Here is a 26,962-nt window from a genome sequence, read left to right on the forward strand (position 1 = left end):
TGTAACACAGCCGGCTTAAAAGAAGTCTGTGTATTATTCTATTTTAAAACAAATTCTTGCTGTTATCATACCAAGAATGAATATGTTTTTCTAAGTTATTCCTGTAGTTAGCTCTACTCTAGTTTTTCCTGGTGCATAAGTTTCATAAATGTCAAAAGAAAAGCATTTACAAAACTTCTTTGGCATGCTGGCATTAAAACTTGGAGATCACTATCTGTAATTTTATGGTGTAAGAAATTAGGGGTATGAGGAAAGTAGAAATTAAGCAAAGTATTCTAGTGAGTGAAGAAAATGAGCATTAAATCAACATTGCATTTTCAGTAAAAGGTATCAGCAAAACTTAAGTGTATAATAGTAGTGGTATATATGCTTTGTTATTCATATGTTTCAAAAATCCCATCAAAGCAATGACATATATAGTTTTTTCAATTATGTATTTAAATATTAAATTTCAAAGCTATAGTTAAAATAGAAAATGATTATCTTTCTTTGGGTCAAATATATTTTTCTTGTACTTTAATTTATTGTTTTCTACAAAAGCACTATATTAGTAGTTAATGGTAAAAATAATATAGTAGTTTGGTAACAAGTTAAGCATGATAGTCATTAGGCATGTATTTTCCGTGGGGATTTTAAAAAGATCATCCTTTCAAATTAACAGAGGAGTAATTTTAAGCTATATTCATGTTTCAATGTCAAGAACATTTGAGCAAGAGCATTAAAAATATTCGCACCATGTTGAATAAGTGCTGAGAAGCATGTGAAGACATTCCTCAATTTATCATACCATCCCATTTTTAAGAATGTTTTATTCTGGATTTAGTTATATGCTGTGTGTAATTGTGTTTTTCAGTGTTAGCATTTAAACAACACACATTACAATTATAAGAGGGTAATTTTGCTTCTAAATTAAAATAAAACCACAGCATTATATTTTGCATATGCTTCACACTTAGCAGATTTTATTTTATAATACAATCAATCAATGTAGTTGACGTTCGATTTTAACAAATTTACTGTAGTACATTTGTCCCCACAACACGGTTTCGATATTACACAGTACGAAACTTCAATTTAATACTCCATGGTTTTGATATAACACGAAAGTTATCTTTAATAAAGAAGACATTTCTTTTTTGTTTAATACATTCTGTTAATGTTTGATAACTCTAATGAGGTTTTACTTTGTTTTTCATGAAATTTGGTTTCGATATAACACGATAGACATGCTTTGATTTACATTATTTCTAAGTCTCGTATAACACGGTTTCGATACAACACGATACATATTGACATGATTTTTACTATGTTACATGATTAATTAGTGTAAAAAATATGTTAATAAGTTTAAAAAAGTCTCGTATAACACGATTTCGATACTACACGAAACGAACATGAGAGACGCCTGTATATTTACAAGAAAATTATTCAGCTTTATATATTAAATAGTTTTATTAAGAATTGTTATTTAACTTTATGTTTCACATAGAGTTTTATTAAGAGTTTGTCAAATTTTAATCTATTCAGAATTCTATCATGTATCATATGAAACACATGACTTGGAAAATTCATTTCTATTTTAAACAAGTGTTATCGTTTATTTTTCTCCTTAATCCGTTTGCTATATGAACATTTTTCTGTATTAAACTTTTTTTTTTTTAATTACTAAAAAGTTATAGTTTTGATTTTTTTTTTTTTTTAATGAAGGCTATTTTGAGTGTACAAGCACCTGACAGGCTCGTCATTTCAAAAAAAAAAAAAAAACAAGGGAACGATGCGGAAAATACTTAGTTTCTATTGCAGGAGAAAATCAAGAGTAGGGAATTTTTAAACGGGCAGGGGGGGGGGGGTGCACCCCTAGTCACGTTAATTTAATGTCTGTTACTCATGGAGTAGGAGAGGAGAGGAATTTTTTTAGTTTGTCAGTTTGAACATACATTTGCCCTTTGTATACTTATATGCACATATTATATAAATTGGGCAAAGTAAATAACTTAATGAAGTAATGACTTGCTCCTTGCCTTTTTGCTGCAATAAATTAATAAATAATAGTTTAACGTAACAAATCGGTTGGTAGCCTTAAGTCCAAGTAGGTTTGCGTTTTCTTTGAAGTGGAAGGGGGGGGGGAGAATTCTAACATATTCTCTATTAGGGGGCAGCACAATCGGAAATATTTTTCTACGGTCCTTCATTTCGAAATTTGACATGGAGGGAGGGGGGTGTGCACTCAATGGGAATTGATTTGGGGAAAACAACGAAAAACGCGCCCGCTATCCACTTATAACTAATAAAAAGCATTATTTTTCCAAAGCAAGGGGGACTTTCGACCTTCCTCCCTTTCGTCCACATGGAGAGGGGGTGGCAAGTGGGGGCTCTAGCTCCACCTTGGAAATTAGAATTTTCTTGCTTTTAGTACTTTTTTTCTAGCAAGAAAGTAAAAACATTTCTCCAGCCATTAATGAATAAGTTATTAAAAATGTCAAATTTTAATAACTCTAAACTGTACTGAAATCGGTTTCTATGCGGAAAGTATCTTACTAAACCATGGAAAAAATATCTGACCCGCTCCCCCCCCCCCTTAAAATTTTGCTTATGCGCGCCCATGCCCCGAAACCCCTAAATGACGACGGAAGGTGCTCCCCCCCCCTCCTCCCAAAGCCCAGTATCTAAGGTTGTGCTCCTGTTTTTGGGCGTCCACTGATGTCCTGTGAATTTCTTCATTTGCAAGGAAGTACTGCTTGGGCTATTTACTCACGTTCTTAATAAGTCATACAAATCATTTTATTACCAATCTCTGAACTCTCAATATTTATTGCCACAGTATCCAACTATTTATTGCTGCTTTTTCCAAAGCTTATGCATAACGGCATGGGGTTGGAAAAGCGATATACAGTTTATTTTGACACAAAAGTTAATATTGTTTCTCTTGAAAGTTGCGTATGCTGTATCTATGTTACAAAAAAAGAAAAGAGAGAAAATATTAAAATTTTTAATGAACCATTTCTAATGAAAAATGTTACAACTATTATTTTGCAGAAAAAGTTTGCAAAATTACTGCATCTTGGGGTTTCCCCCTCCGCTTAAGAGCAAGGATGCACCCCCTCCAAAATAAGACTCCATAACAGGGAAAATACCAACTCGAAATACTTTCCCCCCATAACAATTTCGATGGTGCAGCGCGCCATGACCTCCCCAAGATGGGTACCCCTCTGCATCTATGTGTTTCGTAGTTGTCCCCTCCCCCAATCGTGAGCGGCACCCAGGATACCCCTTAAAATTTCTATGGTGCGGTTCGTGGCACGATCCCCTTGAGTGGGCACTCAAGGGGGTCAATTAATATGTTAACAAAATTAAGGTAGTTAGTACAACGAGGGGGGCCTCCGTAGCTCTGTGGTAGAAGCTTCGTCTTCCAAGCCGAAGATCGTGGGTTCGAATCCCGCCTGTGCCTTGAGTGTTATTTCCTTTTCTAGTGTTGTAAATCTTTCCTGTGTGTGTCCGGAGCCAAGGCGCTTGGCACGCAGTCCTCTATCTATGTGAAGCTGTCTTAAAATAAATAGATAAATAAAGTGCAACGAGTGGGACTTCAGAGCAGACAGCATGATTGAAATTTTTAGGGAGAGGAGGGTTTGCTAAACGTTGTCTTTGTCGTTTTTAGGGGATCTCATTTTGGGGATGCATTTGAAAGGAGGGGACGTCATTGTTCTTGAGGGGGAAGAGGAGCATCTCTGATTTAGGAAAGATTTTTTTTGGTGCAAATGGAATTTTATAAAAACTGTAACGTCATTTAGTTTGTTTTATTATAATTCAAAATATATAACTTTAGAATACAGAACGAACCAGTTTATTTTCTTAAACTAATTTGCATTTAATGATGTTTACCATTCTTGAAAATACCAATACATGAAAAAAAGTACACTTAAAATCGGAAAGAACATACTCCTTCAGGAAGTGTTTCCAAAAAGGAGAAATAAACTGCAACTGTAGTGCTTATAGTATTGCACTTTTTTTTGGCATCATGTTCGTCGTTGATAAGAATTCGCCTTGAAATAGATGAAGTCGCCAATATGGTAACCAAGGACCCAGGATCGTTCCTGCATTGACCGACGTGTTAACTTGAATGGCTTCTTCCGAAGAGAAGCAAGATGAAGTTTCATGTAGTGAAGAAAAAGAATACCAAAAATCAATCGAAGAAGAAATTGAATTACCGAAAGATTTTGAACCCGGTGCTTCTAGAGTGGGAATACTTTTATCCACGGCATCATACGAAGAAGAAAGTGTTTCAAATGGAGAATTCGATGACTTCTCTCGAAAAAGCAGTTGTATCAGTGAGATAGAACAAGGTGTTTCTGCTATTGAACAAAACGTGTCAGAACCTCAGGAAACAAAGACTGATGAAGAGGAAAAAAATTCCAGTGATGTAATAATATTTAAGCATATTTTGTTATTGAAACGTTCTGCCACATGACTGATAAAATTATGCTTAATTATTTTGCTAATTATGAGAAAAATGCAGCTTTATTCTTTCGTGCTAAGCGCAAAATTGGTATCAGCAGCTGAGCTAAAACTGAGGACTAGTTGTTCACAATTTAGCTTAGATATGACTTTTGTGCTTAACACGGTAGTAGTGGTGTTAATAACAAGCAGTGTGATAATGTGGATAATTGTCTCCAAAAAACAATGTTTTAACACAGGGTACAATCGAACAATTATAGTTTTAAAGATATTTCAGTCATCCATTAGTTCTTAGCAAAAAAAAAAAAAATCACTAACCGATTCTTTAATTTAAGTAAGCATTTCTTCAAATTAAAATCAACTGTTGGTAATTCGAAGTCCCAAGGGACCGGCTGAGCGGAAACTTTTGAGTAATCGCTAGTTTAAGTTATCTAAAGTTCCTTCCCCAGCCTTCTGAAGAATAATTTTTATTTTATTTTTTCAGGAATAGTGCATAATGGATAGACGATAACACTTATAATTTAGATAAAATTAAGCAATGGCACTACATAAATATATTGTTACAGAGGATAAATTGTATTAAGATACTCCGAAAAAGGAAGTTATTTTTGGCTGGGCTTACATTTTTTATCACATCCTAAAACGTCATTAAGTTCATGTTGAAGGCCCAGTTTCTTTTCTCTTGATTTCAGTTCATATTGATTCTAAATGTCTTTTTATCTCAAAAGCAAATTATTTGAATCATCCAGAAAATAAAGACTAATTTTTTCAATTTTTGTCATCATTGTAAATTTCTCTAAGGGTAGCTGGCAATAAAAGTTTATGGTCAGCCACGGCAAAATGTAGCCCAATTAGCTACAACTGAGTTATCACGCTCATGTGAGTTGATAAGCAAAGCAATGTGTAAGAGAAGAAAAAACCTTTTATTCTTATTTTGGCTGCATTTTTAGACATGAAATCTAACTCTCGTAAAAACTTCAACGTAAAAGGAGTATGTTCGAGCTATAGAGACAGACAACTTTGTATTGAAAGCACTAAATTATTTTGGGATCAAATGCAAACTTCGAGACAAAGAAATATTCGAGTTATTAGGCTTTGAATTATCGGTAATCAAATGCACCTATTTCTTTTCACTGAAATGTTTGTATTACCATATATACTTGCATATAAGTTGAGAAATTTACTACAAAAAATGAAGTTTAAAGTCAGGGGTTCGACTTATACACAGGGCAGAACTTCCGAAATTTTTTCCCAAACAATTCTTGGGGGAAAAAACACTCAAAAACGTGAACATTTTCCCGATTTTAGTCCTACCCTTTTAAGCAAATGCTATAGAAGTAAATACTTAGACTCTGCTATTATTTTACATGATCTAATTGTGAAATCAAGTCTAAATAATTACAGTAAACACTTGACAACGCGAAAAGTGTGGGAATCGCTGTATTCACGAATTTTCCCGATAATCGCAAACTAATGCTCATTTAAAAAGAAGTAATATATAATATGGATTTAGTGCAAGATTTTGTTGATATTTGTTCAAAATAAAAGCAATAAGTAACAAAAATCGTAACAGTATACATAAACCCTTTACAAAAATTTAGTGATCGCAGATGTGCTTTGCCCTTTTTGTGCAAAAGAATGATAATCGGACATTTTTTAGCACTAAAATGTTCATTGCATTTTATTTTCCTCCTTTTTACAACGTTTATATTCAAAATTAGCTACAAAACATTCCCTATTTTTTAGAGACGTACCGAGTAGCACTTTGGCCAAGTACCGAGTACTCTGCCTTTCACTACTCAGCCGAGTACCAAGTATCAGTTATGTTTTAAGTAGAACCATCGGCACACACTAAATAAATTTTGAATCCATTTTTTTTGAATGAACACATTGGAATGCTAGTATAGACCTCCATGTCCATTAATAGTTTTTAAAACAAAATTCTAGCGGAAATTTAATTAATCATTACTTAAAAATTTTTATTTATAGCAAAAAAGTTTACAAAAAAGCTATTTTTAAAATTAAAAGTAAACAAATAAATGAAAGGTATGACTAATCAAGTTGGAATTAAAACAAATTATATCAATCTATTCTAGTGCTAGTACGCCAAACATAAATAGTTTTTAAAAACAAATAAAACAATTTTAAAAGCACAGATGTGCAAGAACACTGCTGACACGTGTTTCTGCATTACGAGGAACGTCTTTTTCAGTGCATAAAATGAGAGCTAATGAATGTAAAGACATCCGACAAAAGAAAAAAAAATCCGACTTTTGTCACATGTCTTTAAATCCATAAACTCAAATTTTGTGCATTTTAAAAGGCATTCCTTGTAAGCCAAAACACATGCCTGCTGTGTTCCTGCTCATTTATTATTTTAACATTGTTTTATTTGTTTTTATTTTTTAAACAAAGGTATTTTTATCATTCTCATAAATAATTTTTGTTTGAAGCAAAAATCCATTTAATAATATAAAATATTTTTGTCCCATTTTTAATAAGTTTAATTAATTTTGTGGACATTAAAATAAAGATTTACTCCATTGAATGATAACAAACTTCATTATTCTCAAAATTAAAATTGGACTTGTGAATTTGAATTGTAAATAACTACAGTATATCATATGCTTGCACTTTTTTATTAATTGTAAAATCTGTCTTGAACAGTATTCAATTTTTTACAACTACTCGGTACTGGCCGAGTACCTGATCAAAATCTGGCCGAGTACCGAGTACTCGGCAAATTGGCCGAGTACCGAGTAGTTACCGAGTACGCGGTACGTCTCTACTATTTTTCTTAAAGTGCATGCTCAACTTATACGCGGTTTTTGGATTTTTTCCCGATTTTCCTCCTAAAAGTAGGGGGGTCGACTTATATGCAAGATCGACCAATGAGTGAGTATATACAGTACATCTGATATTTTTTTTAAAGTCAATAATATGAATCATGTACGTAATATGTAATTTTCTCTTGGATATATAAGAGTTAGAATGTGTGTTGCTTGATGATGTATTTCACAGCACCGTCATTCAAGGGGATCTGAACTAGTCACGTTTCAAAACAAATGCAACAGACGCAATGAATAAGTTACGTTAGTAAACTCTAGAAAGACCCTCCCCCCCCTCCTCTTGCAAGCCTAACCCAGCAACATCGCAATGCTGTGATTAGGATCTGCATAGCCTTCACAATGCTGCCAGGTTAGGTTTGCCTTGACTATGTTAAAATTTTCTAGTAAAAATGTCTAGAGGAGACGTTTTGTTTGTTTTTTTGCAATTGGGGGGGGGGGGGGAGCTAGCCTTTTTGTATTTGAAGAAAAATGCAGCCATAGCAGAAACTCTATGTAAAAGTTATCTTGATCTAACCGATTTTTCAAAATTTGTGAGCCTAAAAAACTACAAGCTCACTGTACATATTAAAATTGTGTTTAGTTAAAAATTTTAAAAATTGTTTTTGTTTTGATATTCATTGGTAAAATACTTATACTTTGTCATTTCTACAAGCTAGAATTCTGCTGCAGAAATATTGTCCATTGAAGCGGAACAAATTGCAGAAGAATTAGCTAAAGAGGAATGTGATGAGCTTAATAGTGCTGAATGGAAAAAACAGAAAAAACAAATTTTTGTTTTGAGTGAAGCTGGGAAGCCTATCTATACCAGGTATTAAAAAATGTTAAAAATTTATTGTAAAAGCAAATATCTTCAATAAGGTTTATATTTTATTTTAAGTTTTTATTTTCTTTTGTGCAAAAGTGCTAAAAGGATAAATGATGAGCGAGTGAAAAGACAAAAATCTGTAATCTTTAAGTTTTTATGTACTTTCGTGCCAAAGTGTTAAGGATAAAGGATGAGCCAAGGTCATTCTCGGAAAAAACAGAAATTTTGCAGCTGATTTTTAAAATATTAAAATTTCTCCTGATACGTTAAATACTTAAGATTAAGATAGATCTATCCTAAAGTAAAAATGCTATTATAGTGGTTCAGATCAAGCAAGCAAATATTTTAACATTTTTAAATTACTTTGTTAGTGCCACATCCATGGACAAACTATTCACAAATGTGATGTCCACGGATGTGATAAAAACAACCATTTTCTACATTTACGAACATGTGCTTTTGAAGTTTTGACTTGAAAGTTGAAAAACAAATATTTAACATTTGATATTATCAATTCATTGAATTATTGTATTATCTTACCTGGTTATTTTAAGTCTGTATGAGCCACAGGTGTGATGAGTTGATCTTTACTTTTTATAAACCAGGGACAAAAACTTTAAATAAAGTCACAGAAATCTCAAAGCAAGCTTCTGGGCGGTCATTCCAAGCTTGTCAGCTTGCGAGATCGAGATTCTCGCTCACGTGATCGGATGTGACGTAGAAATGTCGCAAAGTAGCATTCTAATCTACTCGAACTTAACTTGCAGCTAGGTTCGAGTACATTAGAATGCTACTTTGCGACATTTCTATGTCACAACCAATCATGTGAGCGAGAATCTCGATCTTGCAAGCTGACAAGCTTGGAATGACCGCCCTGTTTTCGTCCCACAAAATAGCTTTTTGAGAGTTGATCCTTCTACCAATTTTATGGCACTTTCTTTTCTGTCCACAGATGTGACTATTTTAACTTGCAATTAAATAAATATGAAAATTAAGTTTAACTTTGAATTTTTGAGAAGTGTGCACTAAATGTGTACTTGATCGAAAATATAGCTTAACCCGGGAGAACCCGCGGTACTTTTTGTCACACGAAAGCTCGTGGGGGGCTCCGTAGGCCCGAAGTGGTTATTACAGTAAATTGAGTTTGCAAAATAGAAAAAAAAATGTGTTTTTAACACTGAATTATAAATAGATAAACAACCTCTAAAATGTGTTTTAAAAAGTAAGGTTTAAGAAAGTGTTATGATACATGAATCTAAATCTTCTTCTGAGCATGACTGATGATAGCTATACTGTTTTTTGTCAACTTCTTCTTCATCATCTTCAATAAGAGAGTTCTCATCAGTTGAAATCTCAACTAACAAGATCTTCAACCTCTTCATTTCATCTTTGTAGCTTAAATAGCAATGCATTTCACAACATGTTCCTTTACATTCACAATCTGAAGTGAAAAGCGTGAGCTCTCGCTCTGGGGCTCTGAGGCCCAAACTGGAATTTTCTGGGGAAAAGGGGGAATGTACATTCCTGAAAAGCATGTGGTCAGTATGTAGGTCACCTTGAACGCAGCTACTGTGGACCTCATTCATTTCCGTTGAAGGGGTGATTTTTGGCAGCGTAGTTTTGTAATGACCAGGCTTGAGAGGCCTGATGCGAGTTCTCCCGGGTTAAATAGCTAAATTCTTGTTTGGTGCATGAAACATAAAATATGGAAACAAAAAAAGATAAGTGGTTACAATCCACAGATCTGATAAATCACATTCTGTGACCAAAACTTAAACAATAAATGAAATATTTTTTTCTCATTTAGCAACTTCAATGTATTCCATCTGTTTTTTGAAGTGTTTTATTCGCTTGAATTATTTTCTAAACTTTTATTCTTTATAGTAAAAACTAGAAACATAAATTTCTAATTTTTCTGAGAATGACCCGCCAGTGATAAGTCGAAAATCTGCAGATCTTGAGGTTGTGCCAATTTTAGGATTTGACAGAGTTTTAGGTTATAAAATAATAATCCTCTTATAAATAATAGCCGATGATCGAGTAACCAGCGTGTTTCCACAATGAAACTCGCGCCACGACATGAGGATTTGATAATGTATTTTGGTAATGTTTAACATGCAGGAAATGGCTTCATTGTGACAAGGCTGAACTCGATCGGGTAACTTATAAGTTTTACTGGTAAGACAGACTCATTTGAGGGGAATGAAGAAACAAAAACAATAAATGCTATCCACTGGAGTTTAGGGTTAAATCCACTGGTGTTTGGGTCAACTATCAAAATATCACAAAACAGGCAATTGCTTCATTCAAATGTCGAAGAGTAGAAGCAATTTTCACCCATCATAGTTATTTTTAATAATAGAAATAGAATGGTAATGCAAACAAAATACATAAGAGCAATTTTTCACTTTTATATGCTATTTTACTATTTTCACTTCTTTTTTTTTTTGAATTTTTAAAAGCATTTGATCAATTGTAAACTGTTTTAAAACTTTAGCTTACATTAATTTACTTTTTCTTTTTTTGTAAATTATGAATATTCATTAAGTTCTATTTAGTAACATGACCTTTGTATCTCTGAAAATGCTGGTATTCTTTTCCTGATGCTAAAAAACGGAGGAATAGAATAATTTTTTTGTTAGTCTGATTTTTGTCTGGCAGATTTTAGGCTGGCAGAGTTTTGTCTATGTACTGTAATCCAGAGTCTTGAAGTCGTCAAGACAAGTGATGGCAAGTGTTGAACAGTGTTATGAATAAGTGAAAATTTTTTAGGTTAAAAGTTTTCTAGGTCTAAGTGAAAAATCATTTTACTAACTTTACAAATCAAGTAAAACTTTTCCGAAACTAATTCTAAGGTCTATTAAATGATGAATTTCAGTATTTAAAAAACATTTGTCTTTAAATGAATTGAAATTCATGTTCCTAATATGAAACTATTAAAGCAAAAATTAATTTTTAATGAGAGATAAACAAAGTTGATGCGTCATACCATGTTTGTATTTTTTTATTACATTCATATTATTTAATACTCTTGAAAAGTGATTTTTATTTCATGAATTGAAATTATAACTATTGTTTTTAATATCAGACTGCATGAAAGCATGGAAAATACTTCAAAGTGATTTTTTTTGAGCAATCACGATTGCTTATTGCTTTCATTTGACTGTTTTTGGCGTGCTATCATTTTATTTTCCCACCAGTACCCTCTGCAGCATCACCATCGACCGGATCCTCAGGATGCTGCTCCTATAGCAAAAACCAGGTTGAGTCAATATCCTACACAAACACGCATACATACACACACACATATATACATACATACATCTACACACACACATATATACATACATACATACATCTACATACACAAACATATACACACAGGCATACATACAGACACGTACACAAACACACACCTACACACAACTACCACACACTCATGCCTGCACACAGACACAAATACATATGCCTACACACAAACACACGTACCCCCGACACACACAACGCACACACACCTACACACACACACACTCATGATTGCGAAGAACATAATTTGAATTCAAGATGTTGAAATTCAAATTAATTTTTGTTTTTAATTTAGGCATGGCAATGAAGACAATCTTGTGACACTCATGGGTGTCATGCAAGCCCTGGTATCTTTTGTCCAGCAGAATGGTGACACTATACGCTCAATTCACGCTGAAGACAAAAAATTCGTCTTTCTCCATCGGGTGCCCCTCATACTGGTTGCTGTTTCTAGCACGAAAGCATCTGTGCCTCAGTTACTGTCTCAACTAACCTATGTCTACAATCAAATTACATCTGTGCTCACGTACTCCAACTTGAATCGGATATTCGAGCAGAGAAGAAATTATGATTTGAGAAGGTTGTTGGGTGGAGCGGAAAAGTTTCTGGACAGGCTGGTGGACGTCATGGATAAGGATCCCAGTTTCTTGTTGAACGCCGTGAGATGCTTGCCTTTGGATAATAGCATTCGAGAGGTCATTGCTCAGACATTAACTCAGTATTGCGGGAAAATAAAGGTATTGTGTTCATAATTTTTTGCAATTTGAAAGTTATGTGAAAATCATTTTAAAATATTTTAAACTCAATTGGGCCATTCCACAGAAAAGCATGCATTTTGTCTTGCACTTGACAGCTCTATATTTCATTTCAAAACATGTAAACAAGAATTTTTTTTTGCGTAAGATATCACACATTGTGTGTGTGATTTATTAGGCAAAAAATTGTTTTTTACATTTTTTTTGAAATGAAATACAGAGTTGTCGTGACAGATATTTTCTGCCAGGGCAGTAATTACAAATTTTTAATTTTTTGCATTTTTGTCTTCTATTGTATGTTAACTTTATTGTACAAGCTTGCTTATTTAGTTTCCGCTAAAAATTAAGCTCGAAAAATGTTTAATTCCAACCGTTCCCTATTAGTATATTGAATCTAAATATGTTTCTTCAAATATCGTGAAAACTTATTTCTGCAGATACAGCTGGCTCTCTGTTTAACGACTTTCAAGGGACCACAAAAAATCGTCCTTAAGTAGAAATCGTCCTTAAATAGAATGCTTTTAAAACTAAAGTGGACCATCTGGGGCCATGAAATTCTGTCGTTAAATAGAGAAAGTCGTTAATTAGAGCGTTGTTAACCTGTGTCAACTGTACTGCCGTTTACCACCAGTTTTGTCATCCACTTGACAGTTAGTTTGTTTATAACAAAACATGTGATAAAATTGTTTTGCCTCTGAAATCATGCTTTCTATGCGTGGTTTATTACTTAAATTGAAGTTTTATTTTGTTGTTTTATCTGGAACTGATTACAGAATATAATAAAATAAATATTTAAAAAAAAATTAATGCAAAGTTTTTTTTAAATTGTAACATAGCTTTTACATTTCCTTCTCCACTACTGTTATTTAGTATTTGTTAAAAATATCTTGATTGTCAAAACATTAAGAAATCATCGATATCATGCAAGTATTTTGTTTCTTACAGAACATTGTCTTTGCTATTTTGTTAGCAGAAAATCAACTCGTGACTCTTGTACGGATGAAAAAATATTTTTTGCATCCTGTCGATCTCCATTTGGTTATGAATCTTGTAAGCTCATCGGAATCTTTCAAATCCGTTGAAACATGGATTCCTATTTGCCTCCCAAAGTTTGATGCTAGGTTGGTTTTATATTTAGTTATGTAGTTTATCTAATAAATTATCTATCAAGCATTCATTTTCTGCACTAAACTTGGGTTTTGTTGTGCATATTATTCAGTCTGGTGTGTCAAAGGGTCAAAGGTGCTTGTAGCAAATTTTTTTAAAAAAGTTGTGTGTGGTGACCTTGCAATTGAGACCATTTTTAAGTAAAACTATGGGTAATCATATTTTGGTAGTAAGTTACTGCCCTAAGCCAGGGCTAAGGCAGAAATACTTAAAATACACCACCAGCTCGGTTATTCCTTCCGAGGACTGCAGTTTCATGCTTTTTAGCACTCATCAGCCCGGAATAGGAGTCACATAAGCTGGAGGCGGAAAACCTCTTATGGGAGCCAAGAGCCAAACAAACTGGTATATCATCTGGTGTGCTAATGATGGCTGATGAGTGCTAAAAAGCACAAAACTGCAGTCCTCGGATGGAATAACTGAGCTGGTAGTGTATTTTAAGTATAGGTAATCATAATTCTAAGGAAAAAATGACTAAAACGTAAACTTACATTGCATAGTCTTTGTTTGTCATATACGTTGGCATAGTCATATACATTGGAGGCTGCTTAATTGAATCAACCACTTTAATGAATCTAATCATCAAAAGCAGCTCAAAATCTAGCTTTATTAAATACGTCGCTTTGTGGAATCAAAACTGTTTAGAACAAACGTGATTCATATAAGCGGGGCACACATTAATCGAAGACTACTGCACATTAATCGAAGCCAAAAATGCACATTAATCGAAGACTAATGTATGACATTCAATTTGCATTTTTGGCTGTTGGATCTTCTAATTTGTAGTTTTCCCTTTAATTTGTAATAGGTGTTCATGTGTATGAAAAATACCTTTTGCATAAAGAATTCATTGACTGCTTTAAATTTATTTAGCTTCTTGATGATCAGATGCTAAGTATAACAATTAATTTTGCTTTCAGTGGATTTTTGCACGGCCACATATCCTACTTGGATGAAGAAAACAAATGTTGTCTTTTGTTGCTGACAGTGGACAAAGATATGTTCTTTCCCCTAAAAGAATGTCGAAGTAAAATTGTGGAGGTTTGTGTTCCTTTTCATTCACTGAAATTTGAATTTTTTATTAAATGATGAAAACAAGATAATTGAGGCAAAATTTTGTAAGGGAGAAATGTAACAACATTTATGTGTTTAAAACTGAAAAACATAGAAAATGTTATTTAAAATGTTTTAAAAAACATAATTTTCTTTGCAATGCGTCCAAAACATCTGAGCTCCTGAAATAATTGCACATTGGTTGTAAAAATGCTGTCAAAACCAATAAATTACAAATAAAAATTTACGTAGTACAGTCGACTCCCGCTACAACGCAATCTGACTTATGCGAAATGGCTTTAACTTAAATTGCGATTTTTTCCCCGGTAAAAAATTTTATTCCTAACGCAAATTCTTTATCCGCAACATAAAAATTTTCCGAAGGGAATCGCGGTTTTTTCGTGAATGGACCTTCATTCCTTTGGCATCACTGAAAGCGGAAGTTCCCACACCGTACTAGTCTGAACATCGCTTATACAAATAACTACTCATTTTCCATTTATTTTTTTCATTCTATATGGGAAAGTTGATGAAATATAATGACACCTATAAGAGCGCTGTTTCATTTAAAGTTTGTGAAGATAGAAGGAAAAAGAGAAAGTTTCAACAACTGTAGTGCATTTATTTTTCTAACTACATAATGTACCTACCATAGTGGTTTATTTTACGTCTTCCTTTCCCATTGATCATTGATTTTGTGCATCGTAGCAGTTTTTTATGTTAAAAAAAGTTTTTTTTTTAAATGCAATAAATAAAGACTCAATTTTTTATTTAAGAAACAGTAATGTATTGTTAAGAAATGGCTTTGGACAGTTTGAGTTTACAAGTGTCTTTAATCGTATGGGTATGTTTATAAAAGTTTTTACTCATACCCTTTTCCACAATGCAAAATTTCAACTTACGCGAACGGTCTTGGAACGCATACCTAGCGTAAGTCGGGACTCGACTGTATTCACCCCATAGCTGAATAATAATACAGGTGTGGAGATATGTTTACTGCGCTGCAGATGTATTTGCTGCATATATGTGCGTCATTTGATAGTTAGTTTCTATTAGAAATGTAAAATTTCCAGAAATTTTGAGGGGGAAGAAAAAATAAACTGCTTTTTTTCAGTTTTTATCTGAAAAAAATGATTTTTTACAAAGAAAAAAGGTAGTTCAATCCCCTCAAAAAAAAAAAAAAAAAAACTTTAAAAATTTATCAGTGATTTTCACCAGTGCTTATCTTGTTTTCAGAAAGATTTTAGAAGAAAATTTGTCTAAAACGTTAAGGGTGGCAATGGAATAAGAAAATCACATCATGTTGCATTAGTTGTTTTTCAGTTATAACAGTAGCTCAGGCCTTACATTTTGCTTTAATTTGAATTTTCTAAAACATATGTTCAAAGAGGATTGCTATTTTTTTTACAAAGCACTAAAACAATTCTTGTGAAAAAATTTTTTTTTTCTAAAAACATTACATTCCCTGAGTCATGGAAAACTAATAGCAGAAGTCATGAAAAATCATGGATTTAAAAACCCAAAATGAGTGGAAACCCTGTAAATTTAAAAAATATGTCTTCTGTTTGTAAATTGAAATGAAATCTTATGTCGCGGACGCCACTAAATGTTAGGAGACTCCTCGCTTGCACCCTGACCATATTGTGAGACGTGATATGGAACACATAGATGCAGAACTAACTCAAAATGTCCAGAGACAAACTTTATTGATGTCCGCCATCTACACACATGGCGCAGAGTTGCACTTCTACAAATACACAACAAAAAACAGCCGACGACCTGTCAACACAAGGTACTATTTTATCGGGTGCCACCTGCCAGATAAATTGCTTTACAGCAAAATTTGCATAAATCACAATAAAGAATTGAATAATTAAAAATAGAAAACAGTTCAAAGTTCTTTTCTGATCCGTTTCACAACATCTTGAAATAATTGAAATATGAACAATTTATTTTTCTTTTTCAGAGATTAAAGAAATACCATTGCCTGGAGGCTATCAACAAGTCTGTCAACAACCGTGGATACTCTGTCTCTCAGGTAGGGATACCTGACGTCAGGCATTTCCTGTACAAGTCCCGCTCTGCCGCTCAATTCACCGCGCCTCGCATCGAGGCACCTTATGTGACCACGGAGGACTGGAATCATTTGTTTGGTTTATACCAGTACCTACACCATCGGATGTACAAGAGTACCAGGCCGTTGAAAATGCTGTATTATAGCGGAGAGAGAGAAACTATGGTGGGATGGGTAAGTTTTGTTTTTTATTTTGCTACTAGCGGTACCCGCACGGCTTTGCCCGTAGTAGAAAATTAAAAGGTCACTTGGTTCACTTGTATATTTGCAAACTAGTGGTACCCGCAATGCTTTGCCCGTAATAGAAAATTAAAAGCTCTTTTGGTTCTCCTGCATATGTACAAATAATGTAATGTGAATTTTCTCGCCAATTGATTTGTGCCCATGTTACGGTTCCACGTTATGATAACTTTGATAATTTGCTCGTCCATCTTATGATAGCTTTGTTCTTAAAATTGGAATAGAAAAAAAACCACATCAAATTTTAGAAAAATCGCTTCGAGGTGCACACCCCCATGCTACAAACTCACTTTGTGCCAAATTTGATGAAAATCAGCCAAACGGTCTACGCGCTATGCGCGTCACAGAGATTCTGACAGACGGAGATCCGGATAGAGAGACTTTCAGCTTTATTATTAGTAAAGAAGATAATGGATGAGGAATTTCTCGCCAATTTGCTGTGTTCATTTGCTCGCCAATGTTACGGTTCCATGTTATGATAATTTGTAATTTACTTGTCCATGTTGTGATTATTTGCTCGATAAAATGTTCTTAAATTGCAATAAAAAAAAGAACAAAATCGAATTTTCAAAAATCGCTTCGAGGTGCTCACCCCTATGTTAGGAAATAATTTTGTGCCAAGTTTCATGAAAATCGGCCGAACCTCTAGCCGCTATGCGCGTAACTGACATACATAGATCCAGAGACAGACTTTCAGCTTTTTTATTAGTAAAGAAGCTTAATATTTTTTTTAAACTTTAATAATGTTTCAGTGTGCAATACTGAAATACTGGCGTCCCTCGCCACTTTGAGCTTTGTCGTTTGGTGCTTTACTGTATTGCCTTTCTTCCCCCACCAAATTGATTCAGAAGCCTTTTATAATTGGCTCATGTAAACTCTTTCCTTCAAAAATGTAGCAAAATGATGGTTTTAAATAAGGCAGAGTATAATAGTCAGTTGGGGGGGAGGGGGTCATAGGCGGATTTACGGGGGTGCCAGGGGGTGCGCCGCACCCCCAAATTTTTTGGTTGAGTTTTGAAAAAAATGAGTTTAGTATATTTCACTCAGAAACGCAATTGGGGGAAAAAAAAATCATAGCTGCTATACTAGTAAATTTACTTGAATCCAGTGTATCACCACACGTCGCTAGTGCAAGAAAAACATAACTGCTCATATTAAGAATTAAAGTAATTTTATCCATTTGGGAAAAAAACACCTTATAAATAATTTCATGCAAATAAAGAAACTTCTCAAACAATTTATTGTTCAGTACTGTGTTATTGTATAGAATAATTGCCTGTTCTGTAATTGGGTATTTAATTCGTATATCAAAACCAATTCTTTTATTTTGAAACAACAATGGCTAAGTAAAAAAAAAAACATGACTATTGCAAGAAACTTGATCAATAAAATCTACACTGAAATCAACCGAAAACCAACAATTTTAAGGTAAATTTTCAAAAAATTTTGAAGGAGGACTCTCGGACATTTTGCTGCAGTTGTGCATGCAGGGAGGAGGGGGCACAACACTGGTGACCCTCCCCCCAAAATGCTGAGTAGATGTTTTTTAAAAAAATATTCTTTATTATTGAAGAGAAGAAAATATCTCACTTTGGGAAAACGCAGTTATTTTACGAATAAAAAAAGAATGTCGGGAAAAAATCTTAATTTCTCTTTCAAAAAGAAATATTGGCATTTAAATTTTTTCAACAGCTTCAGATTATTTGCGGCCAATTGTGTGCCTCCTCCCACCAATCTTTTTTCTTTCATATATCCCCCTTCCTTTTTTTTTTTCATTTTTTCTATTAATCCTCAAAATGTTTCTTCTCCAAAGCCCTTTCTCCAGCCAAAGTTATTACAGAGTATCTCAAATTTTGTTTCTTGGGCTTCACTTTCGCAAAATTTCCAAGGAAGATCTAATCACCTAAATACATCGAAAATCGTTTAAAATTGCGTTTTTGGAGCATCAGTTTTGAAAACTTGCAGTGTCCCTAACGTTACCAAATATGGTCTTACACTAATGTGTTTAAGACTTTAATTTCGAAAAATATTCGAACAAGGGCCTCGACCCCCTTTCTCTAATATCATCAAAGAGTTAATATTTTGGTTTTGAAAACTACTATTTCGAAATATGTAAGTGGGAGAATCCTTTTTTTTTTTAATACCATGGAATATTGCAGAAGAACTTCATTTTTAGGACTTCCCCTAGGAGGGGAGAGCTCCAGAACACCCCGTCCGGTAACAGCATCAAAAATTGTCCTCCGTAGTATTTTTGGAACTTCAATTATGAAAAGTTAAAGAGGTAGCGTGGGGAGATGGGGGGGGGGGGGGGGTACGTATTTCTATCTGCTTTTCAAAAAATCGATTGGAGACAGTCTATGAGTCTCATTCCTAACCCAAACTATAAATATGGACTTTAATCACATTTATAAGACTAACATTTCTAAAAATAGCCTTGGAGCCCACGTACCTTTCTTGCCTCTAAAATATCACCAAGAACTGTAAAACTGCGTTTTCAAAACTACTATTTCAAATTTTTTCTGGGGCGTGAATCCCATTCCAAACCAGAAGCTGGATTCACCCATTGCTTCTAATATCGACTTTCGTTTAAAACTTTTTCTGCAGTTTGAAATGTTAAGAATTGCCCATCCCCTAATCTTACTAAATATGGTTTACATCGCGTTTTTTAGACTTAAAAGTGTGTCCCGCCCTAAAATTATTTTCTGATTTCGCCACTGCCTTGTTATTCCGGAAATACCCCCCCCCCCAGATCCATGTTATTGTTGCACCCCCAGATATTTCGGCCTAAATCCGCCTATGGAGGGGGTGTCTGTAGTTGGGGTAAACCTAATCTGGCAGTGTCATAATGCTGTGGTTAGGATCTGTGTGGCTTTCACAATGCTGCCAGGTTAGGTTTGCCCCAACCAGGGTTGGACTGGCTATGAAGGCATTTGGGCAAAGGCCCGGTGCGCCACTCCAAAAGGCGCCGGTCAACTGTCGTATTTTTTCTTATGAAAAATTTTATTGTATTAATTTTTGTCAGTTGAGAAATGAAGGATTTTTCTGCTTGCAATAGAAAATACCGGAAAGGAAAAAAGTTATCTTTAGACTTCCCGTTATTTATTTCCTTTTCACCCCCCACAGGGGATCGGTGCCACTTCTGATCCTAATGACCATTGTAGGAAAAGATCGTTGAGAAGAGATGGCCTTGGGGCAGAGGATCTCCCATACCTTCCTTCCCTTCACACCACTCACATTACAACGTAAATGAGACATCTGCTTTTTGTTCATCGGTAGTAGCAGGACTGTTGATGAAAATTGCCCCTCTTTAGTTGATAACGATGGAGTACAATGTACAGTACTCAACTGTCTACTCACATGGAACATCTTGCCGTTTTTGTTTCCAAATGTGCTTCGAAGCCCAGCACTGTCTACATCGGAAGATTTCCAAGAGAGGTTTATTGAACTACAGTCGGACCTCTATATATCGAAGTAGCAAATTGCCGGAAAAAAATTCGATATATAGAAATTTCGATATATGGAATTTATCTTATTTTATCATAAACATCTCCTAAAACATTAAAATTAAAGCTAAGTTTTATGTAAGAAAACCTATTTACTAATTTATACGAGCATCGGATTAAATGAAAATTAATAATTAAAAAATTAACAGAAATTACATTATTGTGCTTTCATACATCTTCATTCTTCAGCAATTCAACTTGATTCGCAACAGAAGGGGGATTTTCGTTTTGACAATGTAATCGGGAGAAAAGTAAAAAATCATTCTACCTAACTTGAATGATTTTTACTGAAGCTAAAAGATTAGGAATGATAATCAACAGAGAAAAGGGATAACTTAGAACTGATTTTAAAGTGTTACTGGTTAAAACTAAGATTTGAAATAAACTTGAGGGAATTTAAGAACTCCAGAATGAAACAACGACCTATCTACACACCCCTCAACCCCAGATTCTTTATGAGTTTCGTAGCAACCTTTAGTGAGCGTAATTTTCTCCCGTAACCTTCAGTTTTCATGAGACAAACAGTTAAAAGTGGAAAAAAAATCTATGAATGTCTCGAAAAAAATTTCGATATATAGAGATTTTTTGGATATATAGAAACAATTTTTCTATGTAATGAACATAGAAATTTGCTGGGGTTTCAATATATAGAAAATTTCGATATGTGGAAGTTCGATATATGGAGGTTCGACTGTAATTGCTTAGGGTTCCTCGGTAGGACGCCGTGTTTTGAGATTTCCAGTGTTTGCGTTCGCACAATATAATGTTTCATTTTAGCTCTTTGACACAAATGAGGAGGACCATGTGCGTGTATTTGCTTTCATAATTTTTTCCCCAAATGTCTTTTTAAGAAGAGCATTTAAATTTATTATACAGCAATTGCTTGAAAGTACTTTGAAATGTAAGTAAAAAGAATGGTCCATACGTATAAATATATTGATTTATTGTAATTATTTATTATAATTATTTATTTTGTGCTATCTTGTTAACAGAATGCTTTGTTAAGATTTGTTAGAGATAGATTTTTCTTGTTGGTGTTCTAAAACCGATCCGTTAACTAACGCTTCGCAAAAAAAAGTTTATTTCTGTTTATAATTATTACACAGTAGTGTACTCAGCGGTGAGTTGACAGAGCTGCAGCCCCTAAAATTAATTTCTGGGTACGCCACTGAAACATGCAACATGCTATTTATTTAACTTCTTATCTTTGGCTGGGATTCATTTCCAATGTTACGGTACATTAGATGCCTACAAATTATAAGAACATTCTTTACTCATTTCATAACTCTAGGTAAAAAAAGGAGCGAAATTGCAAAACTGCATCAAATAAGGAGTCTTATGATTAAACTAAGCAATAAAATATGCTAACTAGTTAATACTATCTCTTTTTTAAACTTTTTACATTTTGATATGGCTCCGCTACAGAAAAGAAATTTTTTTAAAATGTTCCTGAGCTGAATAATGTTCATGTGCAGGGAGAGAGGGGGCTTTAAAATAGAAAAAAAAATCAGTTGAAGTATGAGTTATTCATCAAAGTTACTTTTGTGTAAAACTAGTTGTCTCATGCGATCAAGCTTGATTCCCATTTTGGGAAGAATTAAGACCATATCTTCCAAAAAGCTACACGGTAACTCAGCCAAAAGGTTGAGAATTGAGAAGCAGGGAGCTAGGGCCGTCGCAAAGTCAAAAAAGAAAAAAAAGTGAATGAAATTGGTGGTCCCCTCAATTTTTTAAAATATAATTCTGAGTTATATATTCCTACAGAGAGACAGAGAAGAGGAGGAGGAGGATTCAGCTTCTGGTTTATGAGGAAGTTGTTTTGTTATCTGATTAGTAGTAGCAAAGTTTGGAGGCTCTTCCCCGGAAATGTTCGAAATTGTAGCCCTAAAACCGCAGTTTTAGAAGAACTTCGGCGATGATAGAACAGGAAAAATTCGTGGTCCACTTACGGAAATGTTTTGAATTTGTAGTCTTAAAACCACCTTATAGGGATCTTTGGTAAAATTAGAGGAAGCTAATTTCGATGGAAGACCTGAATTTTGATGAAATTTTAAATAAGTTAGCAAAAAAAAAAAAAATGCACTTTTGAAATCTCTCCTTATTTTTTAATGTGCTGACCCTTTTGTCCCCCTTAACTTCCTAAAAATCATTAATATTGTAAGTAAATCTAGTAATTTTTCACATATTAAGCTACTTTTTAACTTAATTTTTATACGAACAAATTTATCACTGATCGTTTTATTATATTATCATTCAGTATATTTTTACTTTGAAATAGCAATAAACCGCTAGAAAATTAGTAACACAGAGTTTTTCTCATTGTTTGCTCTATACTAGTGCTTCCGAAACTTTATAGCCAATGGCCCCCCTACCATTAGGGTGTCTAGATATTTGTAGTTTGTAATTATTAGGATGTCGAAAATCATACATAACACAAAGAGAAGAAACAAAACCATCCAGATAGTTTTATTATCAATTTCTCACTATCATGAGGCTAATGGAGCATCTGAAAATTTTCTTCCAGATCTTCAATTTCGCAAAAATTCCAGGTGAAGTCCCCATATACTCAGTAGCATCGAAAATTCCTTAAAATTGCGTTTTTGGAGCTTTAATCTTCGAAAATTACTGGCCCTCCTAATAGTGCAAAATATGGTCTTACATCGCGATTTTAAGACTTGTCTTTCAGAAAATATTGGAGCAAGGGTACCTATACCGCCTTTCTCTAATACCATACACAATTAGGTTTTTTAAACTATGCTTACAAAAACCATGAAGTGGAATAGCTCCTGAATATAAATCACTGCTTAAGTTTTTAGGACAAAAATTTTGAAATTTTTTCCAGGGCAGAGCACCAGAACCTTCTTTCTGTAAAATCTTCAAAGATTGTCTACAATTGAATTTTTTAAGCTTCAATTTCGAAAACTTGCCGGGGGGAGGGGAGGGGGAGGAAGAATTGATTTCGATCTATTAAAAAGAAATTGACCGGCACAGTCCCTGAGTTCCATCACTTACCCTAATAGCAACAATATACAATTGACCTTTTGGGACTTGAAAATAAAAAAGGGACCAGTTAGGAATGCTGCAATTTTCATTGCTCTTTTTACTTCCTTCTACAAAAAAGGAAGTATTGTATTCGCAAAAAAATTTCACTCAAAAACCAACCTTAATTTCCATTTTGCTCACCCCCAAATGAATGTTTTTTTTTTTTTTTTGAGTCGACCACACGTGGATAAGTGCCTAAGAACGTATAGACATGCAAAATATTCATTTTGACAATTCCCGAGTTAGTACAACGAGTTTTCTCATGACGTCTGTATGAATGTATGTGCATATGTATGTCGCATAAGAATGGTATGTCCTAGAAAGTTGAAATTTGACACGTAGCCTCCTAGTGGGGGCTAGTTGTGCACCTCCCCTTTTGGTTGCATTTGGATTTTTCTGAGGGGGGCTTTTGCCCCTTTTGGGGGGGAATCATTGTTAATTTCGATGTTGAGTGGTGTTACAATTTGGCGGACACTTGGCGATATATCGCCAGTCTTTTGGTAGCCAAGTTTCGTCGCCAACTTGGCGACAAATTTGGCGTTTTTTTAAATCTGGCTTCAATTTGGCCCCATGTTGGTGATATTTAGAGAGTAAACTATTGAATCACAGTAAAATTACCAATAATAGGAAAATGACATTTAAATGGAGTAAAAGGAAGTCATGTGAGGCACACATCAGCTCGTTTATGCCTTTTCCCGCACAAACAAAAGAAAAAAAACCCCCATCAAACTTGATTACATCTGATGATGTACCTTAAATTAAATTATGGTTTATGGATAATATAGAATCCACTATTATATCTATATATATATATGTGTGTATCAATATATATATATATATATATATATATATATATGTACCCTACAGATTAAAATTTTTTTTTTTTAAACTAAAATCCTGATATTTTTGTAATATTGTATCCTGATTTTTTTTCCAAAGTCACTACAAAGTCTGATATTGTCATTTTCTTTGATGTGACACTTTTATTTGTGCCAATAGTTATGTTTTTCAAATCATTCACTTTCAGCACATGCAAGGATTTGAACTGTATGCTGCATTCGAACCTCTTGCAACGAAAGCTGATGCAACAAATGCGATGAAGAAAATAGTTCATTGGATAAAGAAAGAGGAAGACGATTTATTTATTATGATTTCTCCTACAATATAGCAAATAAAAATAATTAATTTTTTAACCCCCCTTTTTTAATGTTTACCCTTCTTTCTTCTCCCAAACTTTTTAAATATTTGCTAAAAACCAATTTAGAGGATACGTAAGAGGCTTTAGGCCTCTGCGTTAATTTGGAGTTTCTATATGGGGAGTTATGCATAAGAAGCATCAAAAGAAAGTTGTTTCTGTCTTCATAATTTTCAATACATCTGTTCAATTCCAAGCTAACAATACCTTTTTTTTCAACTGGGTTGAAAAACTTGGAGGGAACCTACTGAGCTTTGCTGTATTACAGTATATAAGCTACGTCCATTTCATTTCACCATGGTAACTTAAAATTGAAAAAAAAAAAATCATGTATTTCAACTGGGACAGCTATTATTGAGGCAAACCTAACTTGGCAGCATTGTGAAGGCTACATAGATGCTGCCAGGTTAGGTTTGTCCCAACTATAGTTCATGTGTCTTGTTATGCATGCAATTTCTTTTGCATAATTTTTACCCCATGACACTGGACAAATGTTTTGAGAGAATTACGTATGCACCTCTTTTTTTGCATTTACTAGATTGTTTTCATAAAGAATTATCAGTTATTTCGTCCATTATAGGCAGCAGTTCACATCCCCCCTAAAGCAAGGACAACCCCCTCTCCCAAGCATAGGAAAAAATACCCCTGAAAACAACCCTCCTAAAAGTTTCAAAGGCGCAGCATGCGTATGACCGCCCCACCCCCCCAAACCCCCTTGGTGGAAGTCTGAATTGCACATCAAAAATAGCTGGGAAGGTGAAATTCATAAATAAATGTTCTTAGTAACCTTCCACATGACAAGTTAAACTGGTTCAAATCGGTTACTTTGCATTTGCAAACTGCTGGAGAGGAAAATGTATGGTCACTCAACTTTCTAGAACATCGTTTTTCACAGTATCATTTCAAACAATGATGACGCCAACACACTTGTTTGGAATCATGCGCAAAACTCAAAATGTCTTCTTTTGTGTGTTACCTAGTCCACGGATGCAGAACATGTCCGATCCGGCGATCTAGGATCGGGGGGAAATTTGAACCATCCGGGGAAAGTTTTGCAGATTCGATTTAAAAAAAAGAAAAATCCAATTTTTTTCTGCAAGTGTCTTTTGAATGCATTTTCTTTTGCATCACCACTCTTTATATTTTTATCAACTATTCGTTGGATAATAATTTACATTTAAAATAAATGTAGATATGATATTTCAATTAAAACTTACATGCATTTACTTAATTTACTTTTTAGATACCGAGTTCTAAGGTTACTAGTTCATTCTATTAGTTTTAAAGATGCAACTGCTTTTTTTTCCCCCAAAAAAACTATCTCTACCTATAGTAATAGGAATGAATTTTTATCTGAAACATATTGCATATTGTAAAATTTTGGGTAAATTTTCATACAGATTGGGGGAAATGTTGGTGTTAAAAACATTTTCTGCACCTCTGACCTAGTCTTTACTCACTAACGGTGCGATGTCGATGTTTTATGTTTAAACCGAAAATACCTTTAAAAATGTGAATTTATCACATTAGAAAGAGTGTTTAGTTGTTTATAGAAATAGACTTATAGTACAGAAAAGTTAACAATTATGTCTTCCAGCATGTTATTAAAAAGAGCATGGAGTGTTTCTAAAGTTTACCCCTAACATTAACATGAGGTTTTTTTAATTGTAGTTTTCCTCAAAGTTAAGTTATATGAACCTATATTACTGTCCCCCTCTCTTAATAAGTCATTGATTTAAAGAACTATAATCTAAATTTTTAAGTATGTACTTAATATGCATTTCAAGTTGCTATAAATATTTATATCTTTGCATATAATTTGAGTTTTGGTTATAATTTGTACAATTCTTCTGCAGTGGAAGTAAGTATAGAGGAAAAGGTGTAAAAACGGGCACCCCTCCTTAGTGTCTATGGGAGGTACTGAAGACGTAGATAGAGCAATTTACCAATACAGTGCAGAACCTTTTATCCGGGAACCAAAAAACCGGGAAACCAGAAAACCGGTAACTTTTTGCCGATTTTCCTGCTATTTTTAAAAAATATGCATTTTTGGTAATTTTTGAAAAACTAAGCATTTTTTTTTTTTTTTTTTGAAATACCTAAAAGAATATGAACGGTTTCTTAATAAATACCATATTACTCCGTATAACTCGAGAAAATGTTTACAAAACGAACTTCAAAAGGTTGTTATCCTTACGCCTGGCAAAATTTCCGAAATATTTTCTTGAATTAAGTACACTCGTAAGTCTGAAGTTTTTGTGTTTTATTCCAAAATGCGATATTTTATTGAATGGCCTTATAAAAGCCATTTTGAACGTAAGTGACGTCGAGAAAGTGCAGGTATCGCCGAAAACCAGATTGGCGAATTTTACGGATAGTATATCGTGGAATCAAGAAATCGTTAAACGCGCAAGACTGTAATAAGGCTGCAAGAACTCATAAATCAAATTTCTATTGATTTTAACTTAATGCAAAAAGCAATAGTTATCATTAATTATCGTGATCGCACACACAAAATCTT

The 26,962-nt window shown here is 34.0% G+C and overlaps 1 protein-coding gene across 1 annotated transcript; it reads left to right on the forward strand.

Annotated features, from left to right (window-relative positions):
• The first annotated feature begins 4,117 nt into the window (after nt 1-4,117).
• On the forward strand, nt 4,118-24,432 carry LOC129221125 (vacuolar fusion protein MON1 homolog A-like). Its single transcript, XM_054855570.1, has 7 exons — nt 4,118-4,417; nt 7,958-8,109; nt 11,708-12,149; nt 13,113-13,288; nt 14,255-14,375; nt 16,354-16,635; nt 24,274-24,432. Exons 1-7 carry the CDS (start codon nt 4,118-4,120, stop codon nt 24,412-24,414), a joined length of 1,614 nt encoding a protein of 537 aa, XP_054711545.1. The 3' UTR covers nt 24,415-24,432.
• The last annotated feature ends 2,530 nt before the right edge of the window (nt 24,433-26,962 follow it).

Source organism: Uloborus diversus, chromosome 4, assembly GCF_026930045.1.
Source record: "Uloborus diversus isolate 005 chromosome 4, Udiv.v.3.1, whole genome shotgun sequence".
Taxonomy (NCBI): Eukaryota; Metazoa; Arthropoda; class Arachnida; order Araneae; family Uloboridae; genus Uloborus; species Uloborus diversus.